Source organism: Kalmanozyma brasiliensis (genome assembly GCF_000497045.1).
Source record: "Kalmanozyma brasiliensis GHG001 unplaced genomic scaffold PSEUBRA_SCAF11, whole genome shotgun sequence".
NCBI classification, from domain to species: domain Eukaryota; kingdom Fungi; phylum Basidiomycota; class Ustilaginomycetes; order Ustilaginales; genus Kalmanozyma; species Kalmanozyma brasiliensis.
The window spans coordinates 43,384-63,065 of NW_015961950.1; the positions used below are offsets into that span (position 1 = coordinate 43,384).

The 19,682-nt window shown below is 58.2% G+C and overlaps 6 protein-coding genes across 6 annotated transcripts; 3 read left to right on the plus strand and 3 right to left on the minus strand.

Annotated features, from left to right (window-relative positions):
- Positions 1-1,510: 1,510 nt before the first annotated feature.
- Positions 1,511-4,321, plus strand: PSEUBRA_000873 (Ribonucleotide reductase large subunit, C-terminal; the record flags this gene model as incomplete). Its single annotated transcript, XM_016434171.1, has 2 exons — positions 1,511-1,532; positions 1,641-4,321. 2 exons carry the CDS (start codon positions 1,511-1,513, stop codon positions 4,319-4,321), a joined length of 2,703 nt encoding a protein of 900 aa, XP_016294274.1.
- A 362-nt stretch (positions 4,322-4,683) lies between these two features.
- On the minus strand, positions 4,684-9,608 carry PSEUBRA_000874 (Protein of unknown function DUF307; the record flags this gene model as incomplete). The annotated part of the gene is made up of 2 exons (XM_016434179.1): positions 4,684-9,189; positions 9,273-9,608. 2 exons carry the CDS (start codon positions 9,606-9,608, stop codon positions 4,684-4,686), a joined length of 4,842 nt encoding a protein of 1,613 aa, XP_016294275.1.
- An 881-nt stretch (positions 9,609-10,489) lies between these two features.
- PSEUBRA_000875 (uncharacterized protein) lies at positions 10,490-10,850 on the plus strand (the record flags this gene model as incomplete). Its single annotated transcript, XM_016434169.1, has 2 exons — positions 10,490-10,517; positions 10,591-10,850. 2 exons carry the CDS (start codon positions 10,490-10,492, stop codon positions 10,848-10,850), a joined length of 288 nt encoding a protein of 95 aa, XP_016294276.1.
- A 181-nt stretch (positions 10,851-11,031) lies between these two features.
- On the minus strand, positions 11,032-14,301 carry PSEUBRA_000876 (U box domain protein; the record flags this gene model as incomplete). The annotated part of the gene is made up of 1 exon (XM_016434181.1): positions 11,032-14,301. The coding sequence occupies one exon, from the start codon at positions 14,299-14,301 to the stop codon at positions 11,032-11,034; it is 3,270 nt and encodes a 1,089-aa protein (XP_016294277.1).
- Positions 14,302-14,710: 409 nt separating this feature from the next.
- On the plus strand, positions 14,711-15,718 carry PSEUBRA_000877 (BCNT-C domain protein; the record flags this gene model as incomplete). The annotated part of the gene is made up of 1 exon (XM_016434168.1): positions 14,711-15,718. The coding sequence occupies one exon, from the start codon at positions 14,711-14,713 to the stop codon at positions 15,716-15,718; it is 1,008 nt and encodes a 335-aa protein (XP_016294278.1).
- A 341-nt stretch (positions 15,719-16,059) lies between these two features.
- Positions 16,060-17,736, minus strand: PSEUBRA_000878 (uncharacterized protein; the record flags this gene model as incomplete). Its single annotated transcript, XM_059464503.1, has 1 exon — positions 16,060-17,736. The coding sequence occupies one exon, from the start codon at positions 17,734-17,736 to the stop codon at positions 16,060-16,062; it is 1,677 nt and encodes a 558-aa protein (XP_059320890.1).
- Between the last annotated feature and the right edge of the window lie 1,946 nt (positions 17,737-19,682).

Below are 19,682 nucleotides of genomic sequence, written 5' to 3' on the forward strand. Positions count from 1 at the left end.
TGTGGCAACAGGCTCTTCGCAAGGGACTTGGCGGTCTCCTTGTCACAGCCCAAATTCATGCATACCCACGCCCAATACCAACTCTAACAGTGCAGAACGCTCTGAGATCGGTGATGATCATCCGGAATCGGTGCACACCGTCCTCCAAACCTTGTACGTCGAGGCGCACGAGTACGGTGTTAACATGGCTGTTTGACAGCTGAGCCATATCTCGTGAGACTGTCTGTCTAGGAGAAGTTGCCGCCCGATGTACCGTTGATACTGCGAGGCTCACGCGATGTCTTGTGCGACGAGAGGCAGAGAAGCGTCGGTCATGAGGACGAGTCAAGGCCACTCACAAATCCATCGTGGAACGGTTGGAGGTGTCCGACACGCAAGACACCGTATCTCAACGAGGGCATTCGGTCGCTGGCCTCGATGCATTGCCGAGTTGTGGGAATGCTCACAACACTCAAAACTCTCGTCGATCAGCGCGGCCACCACCGCCCGCGACGACAACAAGCTCGACTGTGGGGAAGCGGTCGCGACCATCATCATCCAGGCTCGGCTGCAATCCGGGGAACCAGGACGCGCTCATCGTGCGCGAAGTTTCGTTCCAGGTCGTGGCTGGACTCTCTTCGAACGCCGCCCCGTCACTGTCGCGTAAAGATGCAACTCGCGTGAGAGAGGGCGCTCCTCACCAGTGTCGTCAGAAGAGGAGCGAGCAGGCAGATGCAAAGTGTTGGTCTCGTTCAAACGCTGCATCACGGTCAAACTCCGTCGTTTCCAACCCACTTTACGCGCCTAGCAAAACGCGTCGCAGAATTTCAGAAGAGTTCAAATCGACTCGGAGTCAAGCTGCAGGCCGGGCTTAAGCAATTCAATCGCCTTGAAATGGGCTTATACAAAGCAAAGCTCTCGAGAAGTTGGACTTGTGCAGCTTCATCATCAGTCACGTCCTCGCCAGACCGTTGATTTCAGCCGGTCGCGTCTCGAGCCCAAGCTCTGCATGTTTGCTCACGCGGGCGGTCCACAGCTGCAGCTCTTCTCGAGGAAAATTAATCGCGCTGCTCGTCACTTTGATGGCGCAGCGCGACGTGGAGTTGGTGTAAATGAGCCACGCCAACGCGAAAAGCTCAGTTCAGCCAGGTCAGTCTCGAATCCTTCGCTGCAGCATGCAATGGGAGAGAGAGAGCAACACCTACCCAAATTTTTGCCTCAGCAGCCCAGTACAGCGCGTTGTTTGGCGCTCATCCACATATAATGCTCAGCCTCGAATCAGTCTGACCATCTATCCTTCCTCCTCCATCGTCGCAGTGGTCCCTCACCATCTCACTTCCTTCTCCTCATCATTGCATCTCCAGCATTCCCTTCATCACCGCGCGCACGTCACTGTTCCTTTCTCGCACAGCATCTTTGTCGGCATCGCCATCGTCAGGCCATCATCTATCACGCGTTTCGCATATACCATCTGGCCCAATCACCAGCATCCCTTTCCCCTCCGCTCCCATCGCGGTCATAATCACACAAGATGATCTACGTATACAAGCGAGGTAAGTTGTCGCCGCTGTCTTCGACACGAACGCGCTTGGCTACGACGCGTTACGCGTTTGACTGAGCCCAAGACTGACACCGCCCTCCTTCTTCTTTGCTGATCACAGACGGCCGCAAGGAGGTGGTCAAGTTTGACAAGGTCACCGCCCGTATCTCCAAGCTCTGCTACGGTCTCGACCAGAACTATGTCGACCCCATCGAGATCACCCGCAAGGTCATTGACGGCATCTACGAAGGTGTCACCACCGTTGAGCTCGACAACCTCGCTGCCGAGACCGCCGCCTACAAGACCACCACCCACCCAGACTACGCCGTGCTTGCCGCGCGTATCGCCATCAGTAACTTGCACAAGGAGACCAGCAAGAACTTCTCCCAGGTTGTTCAGGCTCTGTACGAGTACGTCAACCCCAAGAATGGCAGGCACAGCCCCATGATCTCGGACGCCACCTACCAGGTAGTCATGAACCACAAGGACCAGCTCGACTCGGCCATCATCTACGAGCGCGACTTCCACTACAACTTCTTCGGCTTCAAGACGCTCGAGCGTTCCTACCTCCTCCGCATCAACGGCAAGGTCGCCGAGCGTCCCCAGCACATGCTCATGCGTGTCGCTGTCGGCATCCACGGAGAGGACATCGAGAGCGCCATCGAGACGTACAACCTCATGTCGCAAAAGTACTTCACCCACGCCTCGCCCACCCTATTCAACGCTGGTACCCCTCACCCGCAGCTCTCGTCGTGTTTCCTCGTCACCATGAAGGATGACTCGATCGACGGCATCTACGACACGCTCAAGACGTGCGCCATGATCTCCAAGACCGCCGGTGGTATCGGTCTCAACATCCATTGCATCCGAGGTACCGGCTCGTACATTGCTGGTACCAACGGTGTCTCGAACGGTATCGTGCCCATGCTTCGTGTATTCAACAACACGGCTCGCTACGTCGACCAGGGCGGCAACAAGCGTCCTGGTGCCTTTGCCATCTACATTGAGCCGTGGCACTCGGATGTGTTCGAGTTCCTCGACCTCCGCAAGAACCACGGTAAGGAGGAGGTGCGTGCCCGTGAGCTCTTCTACGCTCTTTGGGTGCCCGATCTTTTCATGAAGAGGGTCGAGCAGAACGGCGACTGGTCGCTCATGTGCCCCAACGAGTGCCCTGGCCTCGCTGACTGCTACGGTGAGGAGTTCGAGCGTCTCTACGAGCGCTACGAGGCCGAGGGCCGTTGCAAGCGCACCGTCAAGGCGCAGAAGCTCTGGTACGCCATCCTCGAGTCGCAGACCGAGACCGGCAACCCCTTCATCCTCTACAAGGACGCCGCTAACCGCAAGAGCAACCAGAAGAACCTTGGTACCATCAAGTGCTCCAACCTGTGCACCGAGATCATCGAGTACAGTGCACCGGACGAGGTGGCCGTCTGCAACCTGGCTTCCATCGCGCTGCCCACCTTCATCGACCCCGTTACCAAGACGTACGACTTCAAGCGCCTGCACGAGGTCGCCAAGGCCATCTGCAAGAACCTAAACAAGATCATCGACATCAACTACTACCCCGTCGAGGAGGCTCGTCGTTCGAACTTCCGCCACCGCCCCATCGGCATCGGTGTGCAGGGTCTCGCTGACGCCTTCATGATCATGGGCTACGCCTTTGAGTCGCCCGAGGCTCGTCGCCTCAACGTGCAGATCTTCGAGACCATCTACCACGCCGCTCTCGAGCGATCGTGCGAGCTGGCGCAGGAGCACGGCACCTACGAGACGTACGCCGGCTCGCCCGCTTCGCAGGGTGAGCTGCAGTACGACATGTGGGGCGTGACCCCCTCGGACCTGTGGGACTGGGCCGAGCTCAAGACCAAGATTGCCAAGCACGGTCTGCGCAACTCGCTGCTCCTCGCACCCATGCCCACGGCCTCGACGAGTCAGATCCTCGGCTTCAACGAGTGCTTCGAGCCTTACACGTCCAACATCTACTCGCGCCGTGTGCTGGCGGGCGAGTTCCAGGTGGTGAACCCCTGGTTGCTGCGCGAGCTCGTCGAGCAGGGACTGTGGAACGACACGATGAAGAACCGCATCATCGCGCACGGTGGTTCGATCCAGAACGTGCCCGGCATCCCCGACCGCATCAAGAAGCTCTACAAGACCGTGTGGGAGATCAGCCAGAAGGCGATCATCGACATGGCTGCCGACCGTGGTGCGTTCATCTGCCAGTCGCAGTCGCTCAATATCCACCTCTCGGCCCCCACCTTTGGCCAGCTTACGTCGATGCACTTCTACGGCTGGAAGAAGGGGCTCAAGACCGGTACCTACTACCTGCGCACCAAGCCTGCGTCCAACGCGATCCAGTTCACGCTCTCGGTGGCCGAGGTCAACGAGGCCAAGGCGGCCGCGTCGGGGCGTGCTGGTGGAGCCAAGAAGATCGAGGAGGTGAGCACTCCTGCTGCTGTGGTTGCCGAGGCCGTAGCGGCTGCGCCCGCCGTGGTGGCTGTCAAGCCTTCGGGAGATGTCGAGACCCTCACGCAGGGCGTCGGCAAGCTCGGCGTCGACGGCACCGTCACCAAGGACGGCCCTGGCATCCGCCAGCTCGACGAGGCCAAGGCCATCCAGGAGGCCAAGGCGGTCGCCGAAAAGGAGCAGGAGAAGACGGCCCAGCTCAAGGAGACTGCCTCCAAGACTGGTGAGGTCGACGCAGGCTTCGCGGCCGCCCTGGAGCGCCAGCGTCTGCGCCAGCTCGAGGCCGACCAGCTCGTCTGCTCGCTCGAGAACAAAGAGGCCTGCCTCATGTGCTCTGGTTGATTGCATACAATTTCCCCTCCCCGGATCCATCTCTTGTACTTTTAGGTTTCGTCGTCGGTCTCTACGCGTGGTCTTTGCTCCCGTTCAATGCTCAGTGGTCTTTCAATGACGTTCGGTGTGTGTGGGTGGGAAGAACGTCGAGGCTCAATGTTGAGTTTGACTGGACAACTTGTGCTTGAAGGACGTGCTGCTCAGGCAGGCTCAACGGGTGCTTGGTCGCCTCGATCGGCGGCTCGTGTACGCTTTTCACCGAGCACCATCACACGCAGACCGGCTCCTGAGACATGAGAAGACATAACTTTGCAAAGCGAGAAACAATGCTAAAAACATAACGATCATCAAATCTTCATCAACACGCTCGTCTAGCGAGCCCACAAGCTGGCCCAGCAGGCATACATCCACTCTGTCAGACCCAAATCGGGCAGCCAGTGGCCCCAACCAGCCACGCCATCCGGGAGCAACATTGCGCTCTCGTTGGCCTTCACAGCGTGACCTAGCCCTCCCATCGCCTTGGCCGCCGCAACCCTGCTAGCTCTCGTCCAGCCCTCAGGCCCAGCGCCAAACCTACCCCCTTTCACGCTGAAGCTGAGCGCGCGCTCCATTCCGACGCCCACCAAACCCGCCACCATCCCTTGAACACCCTCGCCCCCACCGGGCCGGTTATCATCCCCCGGATCCTGCGTATCCCCCGTCCCCGGAGCAAAGTAAAACCCGGCTACCAACACCATGTAGCTCAAAATACAGATCGTGCCGCGATAATAGTTGGACCGACTCTCGATGTACGTGTACGTCAAGAGGAACACCGCAAAGATGATCGCGATCACATCCCAACGCGGGAAGATGAGGGTGAAACTCCTCCGAATCAAATCGACGTCGCCCACACCCGCATTGTAATAGGCGGAAAAGACGACCATGGCGGGGATCTGGATGAGACACACCTGCAGCGCGTACGCAGACCCAATCTCCATGGAGAGCGCAATGTTGCCGTTGATGGCGAACGACATGGCGTTCATGAACTCGGTCGTGTTGGGGACGAGCGCGAACAGTGTGATTCCCAAAAACTTTTCGTCGATACCAGAGCCGTCAAGGACGACGTCGACGACGTCGACTAGGATTTCGGCGATGATGGCGTACAGCACTGTGCAGGAGAGGAGGACGGTGAGCGAGGTACCGCGCGACCAGGAGGGTGCGTCGTGCCCGCCGGAGCCTTCGGATTCGTCACCGGCGGAGGGGTCTTCGTGCATCGAGACGTGTTTTCCGTGCTGCCCGTGGGGGTGGGACTGCGGTGGTGCAGGGTGTCGAAGGTGATTGCGCTCACCGGCGGCATTACCAGCATCGTCGTGATGCTGCTGGAGCACGTTGTGGAACGCAGAGGCGGTGAGGGCGACCGCGCGGTCGTACTCTTCCTGGCTAAAGTGGCCAGGCAGCTGCAAGGGTCGAGGTTCGTTCGAAGTCGCGTCGGTGCCCTGGCGTGCGTGGGTGGAAGGACCTTTGATTGTGCCTGGAGCGGAACCCGAACCGCTGACTGCGGACGACTGGCCCTGAGCCCCACGCTCCCCACCAGTCGGGTGCGCCGTCGGCAGCAACTGCTGCATCACCGCCGCTGGCACCAATCGCTTGTACATTGACGCGCGTTGCGCCGAGGGCAAGTGCGCCAGCGTCGCCTGGTTCGTAGCGACGCCCGGCTGCGCCGGCAGAGGGTTCTGCCAGATCTGCGAGGCGTGCGTACGCAACGAGAACCACAACCCGACACCGTACGAGAGCACCAGGATGACCGTACACGTGTACATGAGCCCGCGGACGTTCTGCTGGAAGAAGGGGTCCGTCGCCGGGGGCACGTGCTCGTAGAAGCATCGGCGGCAGCTCCAGCTGTCACCGGGCACGTTGCCGGTGGGACAACCCTCGCACGTGAGCTGGAAGGTGCCGTAGATCTGGTAGAATAGCGTCGGGGTCAAAATACCGATGATGGCCATGATTAACATGGTGCTCGTGACACCGGCGGATCTGGCGTTGAAGCGCTGTTCTTTACGACGAGTGGCACCGGAGCACATGGACAGGCCGGGCATCAGCAGCACACCGGCCAGGATCGACCCAATCAGCGAACCCTCGACCAGCCTCGCCTTCTCCTGCGTCAGAGCGATTGCGTACAGGATAATCTCGATGATCGAACCAAAAGTGGCGTTGATCACCGCACCCATACCGATACTACTCTGAGCGCTGATGCTCGCCACAGCCATGCCGATGAAGTACGACAGCGGGATGACACTGGCAAGCGAGAGCATGAAGATGATGCCTTGGCCCGAGATGAAGGCCAGGAAGCCGTGCTCGATGCCGTAATGGTGGACGTAGCGCTCGATGACGAAGAAGTCGAAGATGGTAAAGAAGACGAGAGGCAGCGTGTTGACGAACAGGATGTTGACACCGCCGACGGTGTACTTGTAGTACTGACCGCCCACGGCTCTATAGGTGCAGAGCAGGATCTTGCTGCGGCGCTCGAGGGTCAACTTGCCGGCGTTGATCGATTTGGGACGAGGTGCAGGCTCGCCGGGCTTGAGCGGGAGGAAGAACTTCTTGGCGGCACCAGCGATCTCGTCGATCTCGCCGAGATGCTGCTGCTTGTCCATGCCTGGAGCCGAACGGAAGTGCAGCGCAAGCGGGCGAGTTGCCAGATTCTTGAGCAAGACCCATGTGAGCTTAGCCATAGGAATGGGGAAGACCATCCCCCAGCACGCGAGACAGACGAGACCCATGAGCGGGAACAGAACCACGGCATAGAAGAGACCGAATGCGACTCGGCCACCGAATCGCTGCCCAGTGCCAACGTCGTATCCATCCTCATCGCTGACGTAACCGTAGACGCGCTGCTCGGCCTCGATGCGTTCGAGATCAGTAAGCTGCCGGCCGCTCTGCTCGTCGTACATGGCACCGTAGTCGTTGGCCTTGCCCTTGTTCTTGAGCGAGCTGTTCTCGTCCTGCTCCTCGTGCGAGGTGTGGCTCGACTCGCCGTGCTCCGAGGGACGAGGGGTCGATCTGCGTGCCTCCGAGCCGCTGGAAGAACCAGCATCGGCAGATTGGCCTGCAACGTCATTGGCACGGATCGTGTCGTTTTGACTGCTGGCCAGCTTGTCGCGTGGGGTGGAAAGCATGGACTCGGGGCGCGAATTGAATGGGACAACATGAGCGTGGTCGTGAGGAAAGCGAGCTGCCACGGGTGTGAATGAGTTCTCGACCCACTGCGCGTCGGCAGCAGGGTCGACGTTGTTGTTGGCACCAGCGACACGATCAGCGCTGTCGGGACCGACTTCAACCTCGACGTACTTTCCGAACGGCCAGAAGAGATATCCACCGAGCTCCCATGCGACTCGAGCGTATCTTGAGCCGCCCAGCGGTACAAAGTTGATCAAGATCGAAGAAGTGTAGCAGATGAGCGACAGCCAGGATCCAAACAGGATGGTCCAGAGGATGTTGCCGGGCAGAAGGTGGCGCTCTGCAGCTGCACTCGGGATCGAGTGGAGAGCGATTTCGGCGTTGCGCGTGACGGAGCGCGACTTTTTGTACAGAGCCGGCTTCCAAATAGGGAGACCGAAGGGATGTTCGATGTTGATGGCGTCTTGTCGATCTTTGAGCGTGTACTCGACGTCCTGATCATCGGTGATGTCTTCGTCGTCTTCGTCGTCCACGACTTCCTCATTCTCGTCGTAATCTGGCTCGATCTCGACTTCCTCGTTCATCTGGATGGTGTCTTCAGCTTGAGCTTCGGCATCGTCACGACGACGTCGATCCGCGAGACTGGCGACAGTGTCGCGATCCTCTTCCTGGTCGTACTCCTCCTCGTCATCGGCCCTAACACTGCCTGCCATGCTGGAACTCGCATCTGTGGCAGCGCGACCGCTAGCAGAGGGAGCGCCAAGGCCGGTGAAGAAGTCCTGACTGGCAGCAAGAGCGGTGGAGGGAGCGTTGACACCGCTTCTGGGGCCGACCGTACTCTGCTGGCCGTGACTGACGCCACTGAAACGGTTCTGAGAGCTGTTCTGCATGGCGCTGGGTCGCCGAATGTGACCGTGAGGCGAAGGGTAGCCCGTAGCAGAAGACAGCCTGCTGCCTGGTACGCTTGGACTTGGGAAGGCCGCCGAGGTCGGAGAGAGAGCACCCTGCTGAAGGTTGCCGCCGACGGCGGGAGGAGGAAGCATGATCGTGGTGGGACGCCCGGGTCGAGGAGAAGGGGAACTAGCTCGCTGGCCAATGATGGCAGAGTTGGCGGACTTGAGGCTGGGCGACAAGAGTGCTGCATTGTTGGTGTTGGCTGTGCCACTGGACTGGGAAGGCATGGCGACTGATTGGCGGGAGCGCTCCTTCTCTGCCTTCTTTTTCGCGGCTTTCTCTCGCTGACGAGCCTTCATTCGGCGACGAACGAGCTCCTCTCCCCTATCGTGAGGTTCCACCTCGTCGTCTTCGTCGTCGAAAGGACCGTAGCGATCGTCGTCTGCTGCATCGAGGTAGTCGTCGCCGCCGCGGTACGCTTTGCTCTGTCTGCGAACTTTACTCGAGTCTCGGGTGTTGGCTGAGGCACGTCGCTGCTTGCTTGCGCCGGATGCTGTGAGGTTGCTGGCTGAACGAGACGGTTCCACAAGCAGACCAGGGCGCCCGACAGAGATGCCTTGACGGATGGCGGTCTCGATGGGGCGGCCGCGGTGCTGGGATCTGCGCCACTGATCTGGGTCATCCTCACCGCCAGAGCTGTATTCGGAAGCCGACAATGCCGAGATGGTTTCAATGTCCGAGGCGGCGTAAGAGACGGAGCGCTGATTCTGAGAGCTTTGGTGTCCTAGTGCGGGGCGTGTCTGCGGCGTTCGTAGCAGGGACTGCGACTGTGTGTCAAAGGATCAAAATGAAGAAGTCAGTTTTTGGTTCTCCAGGGGATGTGCTGTCATCGACAGTGACTTGCACTTACATTTGCTTGACCACGGCCAGCGATAGAAGCATTTGAATCGTCGTACGAGCTGCCCTGCCTGTCGTTGCCCGTAGTGAAGGAGGATGAGGATGCCTGTCTCTGTCGCTGCGAGCTGTTCGCTGGGGTATCATTTGCGGACGGAGGGCGAAGGCTGGTGTTGGGTCGAAGAGTGGAACCTGCTGGTTTTGAAGCAGACGAAGGGTTGGATTTGGGTGGCTGCATGTGACTCTGGGTGGGAGTGGTGCTGAGTGATGCATTGTGTGGGTCGTCATGTCTGTTGGGCTGATCCGAGGCAGATAGGAAGCGGCGCTGCGCTTCGTTGCCTGGGCTCAACATGCTGGGCGATGGCGGAGCCTTGGTGCCGCTTTGTGGTCGTCGTCAGCTGTCTAGGCAAGGACGGGTTGTGGTGATAGCATCAAGGCTCTGCGTGTCTGAGTGGTGCGAAATGTCTTGGGAGAAGCTGACAGGGAGTGTAATGGTAGGTAGAGAAAGAGGCGAAGTGTACGGTGGTGGAGAGTGAAGGTGGATGCTGAGTCGTGAGTTGGTGATGGTCAGCTGTGAGCCAAGTGATATCAAAGGGAGTCCACACGCTTTGCCTTATCCGAGGTGCGCGAGTGGAGATGCACAGTGCAAATCTCAGCTGCCCTTTCGCAGGCTGCGTGCACGTTTGGTGTTGTTCTTTTCCAGTCGGCTGTGGGCGAAAGGGGTGAAGTGCATATTTCTCTCGCTCTCTCGCGCTTCTTTTTTGGATTTGGGCTTTCCTCAGCTCGAGTGCCGCGTTCGATGTTCCAGCCTCGTTGTGTCAAGATTCTACACGGCTGAGCAATTCTTCTGTTTGTTAGGTCCCTCTTAACCTTGGTCCACGTTCGAGCAAAATGCCGCCGAGCTCCCGGTTTGTCAGCACAGACGCAGCCCTGCCTTGTACAACGTCGCTCAAGCGTCCGCATTGGCAAACACTGCAAGCCCTGCGCTGTCAGCACGAGCTCATGATCTAAACGTATGCTTCAGCCAGCTAACACGGTTATGCTCGAAGCTGTTTTTGAGGTCGAGGCTGCTTACTACCTTGACGTCGACTTCACTTCAGGGTCTTTATTTTTCTCGGTCTTTTCTCTCCACATTTGTTTTTTCGAGTTTCTTCTCGCTATCAAACTTTCGACTGTCCTCATCATCCTCCTCGACCATCGACACCACATACCAACCCCATCGTCAACGCTAACATGGTCAAGCACTCGAACAAGATCAAGCGTAAGCACTCTCCCTACCTTTGCGATCGCCATGTCTGAACATGATTGCTGATGTGACTCATCCTAATAAACAGGAGCCGAGCGAAGGGCCCCGGAACCGGGCCTCAAGGTCGACTTCGAGCCCGTCCCCACCGAGACCGACAAGCCGACCGAATCGTACAAGCCGTTCCAACACTCGCAGCAGCCTCAAATCAAGAAGCGTGCGCCAGGTGCGGCCGTTGGAAAAGCAGCACGAGCCAAGAAGACAAAGGCGATAGAGAGGGCCGACAAGACCAACCAGAAGTTTGTCGTCAACAAGGCCAAGGCTGAGAGGAAGAAGCTCATGAAGTCTTGATCGAGTCAAGGTCGATCGCTCATCTGAAGATTCGCAGATCAGCCCCTCAGAGTCTCACAGCTCGGGCAGTCCGCGACAACACCGACGTCACAAGCAGTGGCAAACTTCATCTTCATTCGCATCAGCATCATCGCCAAAAGTATACCCCGTGCCTGGATTTGCACCGCAATCCAACGTCTCATCAACCCGTCGCAGGCTTGCGTCTCCTCTCCGCGATCCACGCCTCGATCTTCCCCTTCAGCTCGGTATCCGGCACCACATCCTCGATCTTCAACGGGCTCCTGTTGAACGGATCCGTCGAGTCGCTCAGCAGGTGTGCCTTGATGGTGGACCGATCCACCACCGTCTTGCTCCTCGGCAGCAGCACCGGGTCCTTCATCACGGTCGCCATCAGCGGATCCAGATATTCGTCCGGTACCTCACCCAGGTCCTCCTCTTCGTCCTGTTCCATCTGGCGCTTCTCCTCCACCTGCACGATCATCCCCGCCCACGCATCCAGCTCCGGCGGACTCTTGAGCATGTGTCGCGACGCGATCGATCCAGCCTTCTCAAAGACGCTCTTCGAGTAGGAACGTCCATCCCGAGCGATGGCAGCGACAAACTCGCCCTTGCTGCACAGGTTGAGGTACACCGACATGAGCATGCGCAGCACGTTGCGCGGCTCGAACGACACTTTCTTCGGATCTTTGACTTTTAGGTTCTGACACTTGGGCCCAGCCATCATGTCGAGGTTGTAGTCGAGCATCGCCGCCAGTCGGTCGACCACTTCGGGCGTCATGAACGCGTCGGCGGTTTCGGCGGTGAAGTCGATCAGCAGGCGCATGAACTCGGTGCCCAGCTGCAGGTCCGATTTGATCGTCTGCTCGAGTTGACGGATGTGTCCTTCGCGCTCCTGCTGCTCCTGTGCGGAACCGGTCTCGGCGGGAGATTCGGATTCGGACTGCTTCGTGTGCAGCTCCTGCAGCTTGTCCAGCGCATCATCCAGCAGGTAGGTCACATCGTTCATCAGTCGGTTGATGAAGACGACGAAATCGGAGGCGCCCGACTGCGCCTGACGATGGATCTGCTCCTTGTGCTTCGGATTGCTCCAGATCGACTTGAAGATTTGCGAGAGATGATAGCGAATGTTGAACTTGTCGTAGAACTGCGTGTGGCTGCCCGTGTTTTCCGCCTCGATCCAGAAGTTCATGAGCGCAGGCACGAGGTGCTGCAGTGCGAGGCCGTGGATGTTGAGCGTATCGCTGAGAACGCCGTTGGTGCGACGTCCGAAGGGGATCACGTTGTAGAAGAGGATCTCGGCGAGTTTCGCTTTGAGGAAGGGATTCTTGATGTACCAGCCGGAACTGAGGAAGGTGGTGCAGAACGTGACCAGGTCGTTCTTGGCCGCCTCTGACAGCGGCGCGCTGACACGCGAGACGAACAGCATCACGTCGCAGATGTCCTCAAACATGTGTTCGGGCAACATGCGGAAGCGCGTCGGTACTTCTTGCGGCAATGGCAACGTCGCCTGAGGATGCGGGTGGGCCGCCTTGGGCTCGGCGACACGGATGAGCCATGTCATGAGGAAGCAGTTGAACGTAATGACCTTTTGCAAGAAGTCGGACGCCATGAGTTGGCTCTGCGCTGCATAGATCTCGCCGTGCAGACGCTCCACTTCGGCCTTGGCGCGCTTGAGGAAGGTCTCGTACTGTGCGGCTTGCGGTAGCGTCGACCACATCGGCCTGTCCGCCTCTGTCTCGGCAACACGCTTCTTGAAGCGACCCATCTCCTTTTCCTTCTCTTCGATACGACGCACTGCTTTGCCAAGGCCGAGATTGTTGAGCCTCACTGCGATGTAGAACACTTCAGTGATGAAGTTGGCGGGTGCACCGGCGGGTGCGGTTTGTCCCTGCTCCGTCCACTCCTTGGCTTCGGCCTCGGTGGCGTTGATGCGAGTCAGGTCCAAGGTGTCAAAGCGCGACTGCTTTCGCAGGTACTCGAGGTCGATGCGGTCGATCTTGGTGAGACCGGCATCCATGAAGGGCTCGGCGAAACGAAGCAGCATCTCGTACAGATTTACCATGTAGCCATCGCTAGCCACGAGCTCCTGTCGCACTTGCATCGCTCCTCGCTTTGCATTTAGCGCGCAAGCCTTGCCCCAGTACGCTAGTACCCTTTCGCGCGCCTGCGGACCTGAGCGGACGATCGCGTTGTGGATACGGAAGTTCAACGAATGCACGATCTCCATGGTGCTCTGGATGCTGCGGAAATTGCTGTCCGTCTCCTGATGGGATTGGGAGGCAGCGTTGGAAAAGTAGTGTTCGGTGATGCTCGGGTAGGCGTCCGGGAATGCTGACAGACGCAATATCGGACCGAAGAGTGAATCGAACTCGATACGAGAACCGGTCGTGTTAGCAGGGTCAAAGTTGGCCAGATGCGCAAGCATGTTTGCGATGGCCTTGATCTCCACTGCCTCGACGATGGCATTGACGTAGGGCCTCCACTCGAGTCCGGTGATGGAGAGTCCCTCGCCTGGTGTTGCGTTCGCTCCAGTCGGGGCAGCCCCTGCTTGCGCTCCTGGCATTCTGCCCGCAAGGAGCTGTGCGATGACTGATTGGACATTTTGGTTGGCAATGGCTTGGTTGAGAGCGGCCTGATTGACGCCGCCAGCTCCGGAGGCCGCAGTTGCAGCCGATGCTTGAGCTTGTGTACCATTCGAAGTCGACGACGCATCGGAGCCTCGGTCGCCGTCCCTGATCCTTCTTGTCAGTTCTGTAAACGCAGGTCCCAGAATCTCGTCAAGACCTTCATCGTTTCCGAAACGGGCGGCAAGCTCGTTCAAGAAGACAGGCAGATCATCGCCATCGATCGTCTCGAATTTCGTTGTGAGGTCGACGGTGCTTTGTGAAGAGGAAGCATCCGAGCTGGAGAAGCCGAAGCTTGAGATGGAAGATGAGACTCGCGTGAGGCTGTCCACCAAGACGAGAGGCGAGAGGGGAGTGCCGTTCGGCTTCGCTGCACCGGGAAACATGTCCGGCGTCTGTAGCACGAGTCCAGCATACGAGATGAGCAGAGCTCGGATCTCTTGCAAGACGGCTAGCGCTTTGGTCTGGTCTGCTGGCGCAAGCGACTTGCGAATGCGGTTTTCCTCGGCTCTGGCTCGCTTCCAAGAGGCGACGAGGTAATCCCACGATGTCTGCCCTTTGGGTAGGCTGGCGAGCATAGTGATATGGTCAGCATCATCGCTCATCACATCTCCGCTAGGGTCGAGAGAAAGACGTGCGATGAGGACCTCATCTGCGACAGAGGCGGAAAGCTGTGGTGGCGCTGAAGAGTTCGAGGCCATGTCCTGCGCGAGCTCCTTGAGGTAGGTCTTTTCCCAGCCGCTCGCCTCTGCCTCTTGGCGATCAAGAGTAACGTTGAGAATGTCAGAGACAGCTGCAGGCTGCCACTGGTTGAAGGAGGTCGGCATCGCGGCCACCTGAGGAAGACCTGTCGGTCGTCTGGCGGCGTGGGTAGGATTGTGAGCTACCAGAGGTCGCTGAGGCCATTCGCGAGTCGAGGTACTAGGCCAAGGTGGTGCTGGGTCGATTCCAAACTGCTCTGAAGTAAGGTCGAGCTGTCTTCCGAAGGAGCGGTTCGAAGAGCGAGAAGGAGTGTGGGGTTGAAGGAAGAAGCGTCGCAAGCAAGTGTTCGCACGGACTTGAAATTCTACTGACTGCGCATTCCCAAGTGCCAACCCTGAGCGCGAACAGCGCAGCCTGCTGAGCCAGAATTTGTGGAGGTGTCTCGGCGACATTTCTTCTTGTCTTCCGTTCACCTTCGACCTCGACCCGTTCCATCGCAGCGCCCCTGCTGACAACTTCAAGAGCAGCGCCAAGATGGTCGGACCCTCAACGAGCGCATTGGACAAGCCTCGTCCTTCGCCAGATTCGGAGAACGACTCGGAAGACGACGACTTTGTTCCCGAGGCCGAAGCTTCTCGTGCCCCGGCAGCTCGCCCGAAGGTCGCTCGACCAGCAGCCGTCGCCAGAGACACCGACGCCAACACGGACGATGAAGATTCCGGAGCCGAAGAAGAGGCCGTGATCGAAGCTGGTGGAGCAGGAGAGGAGATTGACGCTGACGAGTTGGAGGCTCTCAAGAGAGAGAGGGCGGAACTGGTTGCTGCTGCCGGCGGAGAAGATCGACTCGGCAAACGCAGGAGGCTGGCGCAAAGCGGCGCAATAGAGCCGGTAGAGACAGTAGTATTAGATGATGAAGCCGCAGCGCTAAAGGCAAAAGCGCTCGCCGAGTGGGAAGCTATCAAAGAGTCGAATTCTGCGCGGCCCACGACTGCGGGGGCCGAGGCGACTGCGTCTTCCTCTTCCAAGGGAGATGCGCCGAATATGCAGTCGGACAGTGCGTCTGCAAGCCTCGCTCAAGCAGACGAGATGATCTCAATACCAACCACATACAAGTTCGCTGGCGAGGTGCAGACGTCTACCCGCCTTCTGCCGCGCTCTCATCCAGAAGCCATCAAGTATCTCGCTTCACAGACCGCTGCTTCCGGTACCACAGCCTCTCCAGCATCAACCGCAAGCAACACCGCAGCAGCCACAACCAAGCCATCTCGACCGCCACCTCCCGGACCACGGCGCAAAAAGGGCTCCTCCCTCGCCTCCCTCTCTGCCGCCATCACCGCTAAACCAACCAAGCTCAACACGCTCGAAAAGAGCAAGCTCGACTGGGACTCTTTCAAAGGCGACACGGCCAAGATGTCCAAACAGGAGCTGGACGAGCTGGAGAATCAGACCAAGGGAGGCGGAAAGGGGCTCGGCGACATGAAGGGGTATTTGGAGAGAAGGGATTTTCTGGATCGTGTCAAGGATCGAACGGGGCAGCCATGAGCTTGTTGCGATGTAATGTAGTTGTATACCAGCTTCGAGCTTCGAGTTGAAGGACTCAATGTATTGGCGGCGAGGAGTCGAGGATGGTATGCGAGATCGCAAAGTGAGAAGAGTGAAGATGAACAAAGTATGAAAGGGAGCGTAGGCAATGACAGTTAAAGGTATGTATAGGATGGAAGCATGCAGGATGAGCGGAGGGTCCGAACAAATCTGGGACAGAGCCCTCAACGCAGCAACGCCGGCATGATGGTGGATTAAGTACGAAGTGTCCATGAAAAGGTTTTGAGGGGGAGTCAGCAAAGCGTTCGTTTGATCCCATGGCAATAGCTGCTGTAGCTAATCTACTCGTCGTGCAAGGTCGGCTTCTTGCGGTCGCCCACGCTGCGCAGGTCCTTGCCTTCAGACGCGAGCTCTTCGCGCAGCAGTGCCGACGCCCGAGAGCCGCCAGGCATCTCGTTGGGAGATTCTCCTTCGGCACCAGACGAGTCACCGGTCATGCCTCCGGCGAACTCGGGTCTGCGCAGAGCGTTGCGGAAAGCATCGGCCATACGCGAGGCTTCATCCGAGGTGAAAGGCTGCTCATCCGACTGTCGGCTGGCTGCCGAGTGACCAGCCATCATGGCCGCTCCACCGATTGCAGCTGGAGGTCCCAGGCTAGCTGCTCCACCATCTTCGGTCTCGAGCATCTGCGTCGTCTCGCCAGCGTAACCGTGGTCGGTGGTGCCCTGACCTGCCATGGAGCCAGCCGCCGCCGCCATCATGGGTGACGAGCTTCGATAGCTGCCGTTGCCGTATTGACGCTGACGTTTGCGTCGGAGAGCAGCCATAATGAAGTAGGCAGCCGCCATGGCCGCAAGGATGGCAAGGAAGCCAAGCACGGAGATGAGCACGATCGCATAGGTGGGAAGCGCGAGGCCATTCGAGTTGCCGTTGGAGCCGGCTCCGAGACGCCCGCCATTGGCCTGGGCGGTGGCCGTAGCGGTGATGACGGATCCGTTGGGCAGTGTCGCTGTGGTGGTGCCCTGGAGTGTCTCTGTGCCGCTGAGACCGGAAGCGCGCAACGAGGATTCCAACGCGGCGCTGAGGCTGGACTGAATGGCAGACACGGACGCAGCTGCGGCTGCACTACCCGTCAAAGTATTTGTGATAGTGCTCGCTCCTTGAGACGCGCTTTGTGCGGATGCTGAGGCAGCACTCGCCGAAGCTGCTGCGGCAGCGGAACTGGACGAGGCTCTCGCTTCAGCGATGGTAAAGGGTAGGGTGGTTTGCAGCGCTGTGAACGTGGACAAGCGCGATGTTGTGCCGGTGAGTGCTTGGCCTTCCGGGAGTACGACAAAGTAGAAGGGCCAAGAGATGTTTTGATCTGGTTGAATATTGTCGGCAGCTACACGGTTGGCCCACCACAAATCTGTTGGCTCGAAGGAAAGTCTGTTTTGACCGTTGTCCTGCGACATCCATGATGTGACCATGCGATCCGTATCTTCCTGAAAGAGGTAGACGTCTACGTATCCACGCTGAGCAAAGAGCGGGTAATTGGCATTCCAGATGAATCTGCTCCAGGAGTTTTGGACGATGGTAGTATTTGCTGTAGGAAAGCAACTGAGTTCGTCGTTGCCGACGTAGCACCTCTCTTGTGCTGCAGTTTGACGGCGTTGAAGCCTGATCTGCTCTTGGTCATTTGATGGATCCGATTTTGTCCTCAAGAGGTCTCGCTTGATGTCCATGACCTCGTCCATATCACGCGCCCAGTATGGTCCGAGAATCTGCTCTCTTTTGGCTGCGTCAGCCTGATGCTGTAGCGCGCGCTTGTCAAAGTCCTCTGCGCGGACTTGGATGTGCTCCGGTTCATGCTGACGGCGCCTTGTTGGTGGTGGCGTGGGGGCAGATGCGGGCGCGACGACGGCTGGTGCTGGTGCTGGCGAGGGAGATCGTTTCTGTATCGCGTCTGCGCCGCGGTGCGAGCTTCGCTTGAGGTTGTTCTGCAGGCCTGCCCTGCTGCTCTCACCGACGATATGCATTTTGAGGTGGATTTGGATCACTGCTGTCTGGTGTCGAAGGCAGTGTCGTGCGGATTGGAGATAGGAGCCGCACTAGCGGGTGGTGAATTGGGAGAAAGACGTAGGCGGAATTCCGAGGATTAGGGGACTGTATCTTTCGTAGGCGCCAAACCGCAAGAGGCAGGTAATAGGCTAGAACGGCAGTATGAAGGATCGCGGGCGGGATGAGCCGAAGGCGTCGGCACGATAGGAGAAGGCACTCGTGCTGGTCAGGTCCGAGACTGTTGACTGTGACTTGGTTATGCGTGATGAGCTGGAACCAGGCTGTGGAGAGCGGCGAGGTATCGAATCAAGGGTCGCGCGAGGAGAAGGTATTACGCGCAAGACTCTATGTTACGATGGTGACGGTGTAGAGAGGGTTGAGATGGTGGAGGAAGCGAACGACGATAGGCGTGGGACGGAGAGAAAGAACAAACAGATGACAGAGAGGAGAGGGAGTGAAGTGAGAGAGGCAAGGTGGGCTGGTGGAGAGCGAGCGTGTGCGTGTGTGTTGGCCTAGGCTGGCCTGGCCGAGGGTCCGAGAGAGAGGAACCCACAGCTCCGCTCAAATGTGACACTTTGAGAGAGGCGCGAGAGAAGCAAAATCCGGCACGAATTTCCAGAAAAAAAATCAATTCCACCGAGACTGTTCTCCAAGCGCGAAAAATCAAATTGATTTATTAAAAAATACGGAATTTATGCAGCTGGACGAAAGGGCGATGCTCGAGTCAACAGAGCCACTGCCATGATCAGAGCGCAGGCGCTAGGCTCGCTCTTATCTGCCGTAGGAGCATGGGGACGAGCGAGCTAGTTGGGCGCCTTCATAGCAGAGGCTCAGATTGACCCGCGCTGTGACTGCAAGGCCACGGCAGGGTGAGATGGTACACCGACCGTGACCTGCGACTCTCTGTGTGAAGGAAAGGCGCAGAGGATCGTATGACTTCCCTTTCCTACCCTCGACAAGCAGAAGCGCGCAGTGGCAGGATGAAGCCATGTTGCAGGGCGAGCATCGGTCGATCAATGCAGCTGGCGGTGAACGAGAAGAAGCGCGACAGCTCAGGCAGCACAGCCCTTATGCTTGGCTCGGTGTGAATCAATAAAAAGACCCTCGCATCTCAGCCGACCTCTTCACCACCAAATCGGATCGTCTCTTTTATCGATTCAGCTCGATCCCGTCGCCGTCGGTTGCGAAGAGGTGAAACCGAGCTTGCTATGAGCCTGCAGGCCTGCAACTGGGCCGCATGATGTCGCACATCTGGAGTGCCTCGTACGCAAGTGCCTCATCGTCGTTGGTTCGAGTCCTGCTTTGCTATGCCCTCCAGAGATCCTTTGCACGTCCTGCTCGATACGAGGAACGTCACTGGCCTGCCCCCTTGGATCATGCAACTGAAGAAATCGTGTCTGAAGACTGTCTCATGACCCACGAGAGAATATTCTCACTCGTTCCTACGCGGCTCAGTCCCATTGTTCTCGCTGCAAACAGAAAGCCACTCCGTCGGGCCAGCCGAAGCATGAGAGGCACTCTACACGCTTCCAAGCGCCGCTGATGCGCGATCTCACCAGAGCCATCGTCGCGACGAATTTGCATGCGAACCTGCAGGTTGACAATCGCATGAATCGTATCGGATCCCACGCCGTGGGACCCCCTTTGTGTTGTCTCTCTTTCCACCCTTGGGAAATGCCTCCGTCTGAGACAACTTGTCGATCGCAAGAGACCCTGGAAGCGAACTTCGAATGCTCAAATTAAAATCCTAATTAATTGTTTTCCTACCAAGCTCGAGGGATCAACACGCTGCAGATCTCTTGCGCTTCGGCTTTCCCGTGAGACGGGTCCCCTCGTTTTGCGGCCACACCCGCACCGCTTCTCCGCCGACCGCGGGCGACGTTCACCATGCAGCTCCGTGCAGCTCCTGGAAACATGTGGGATC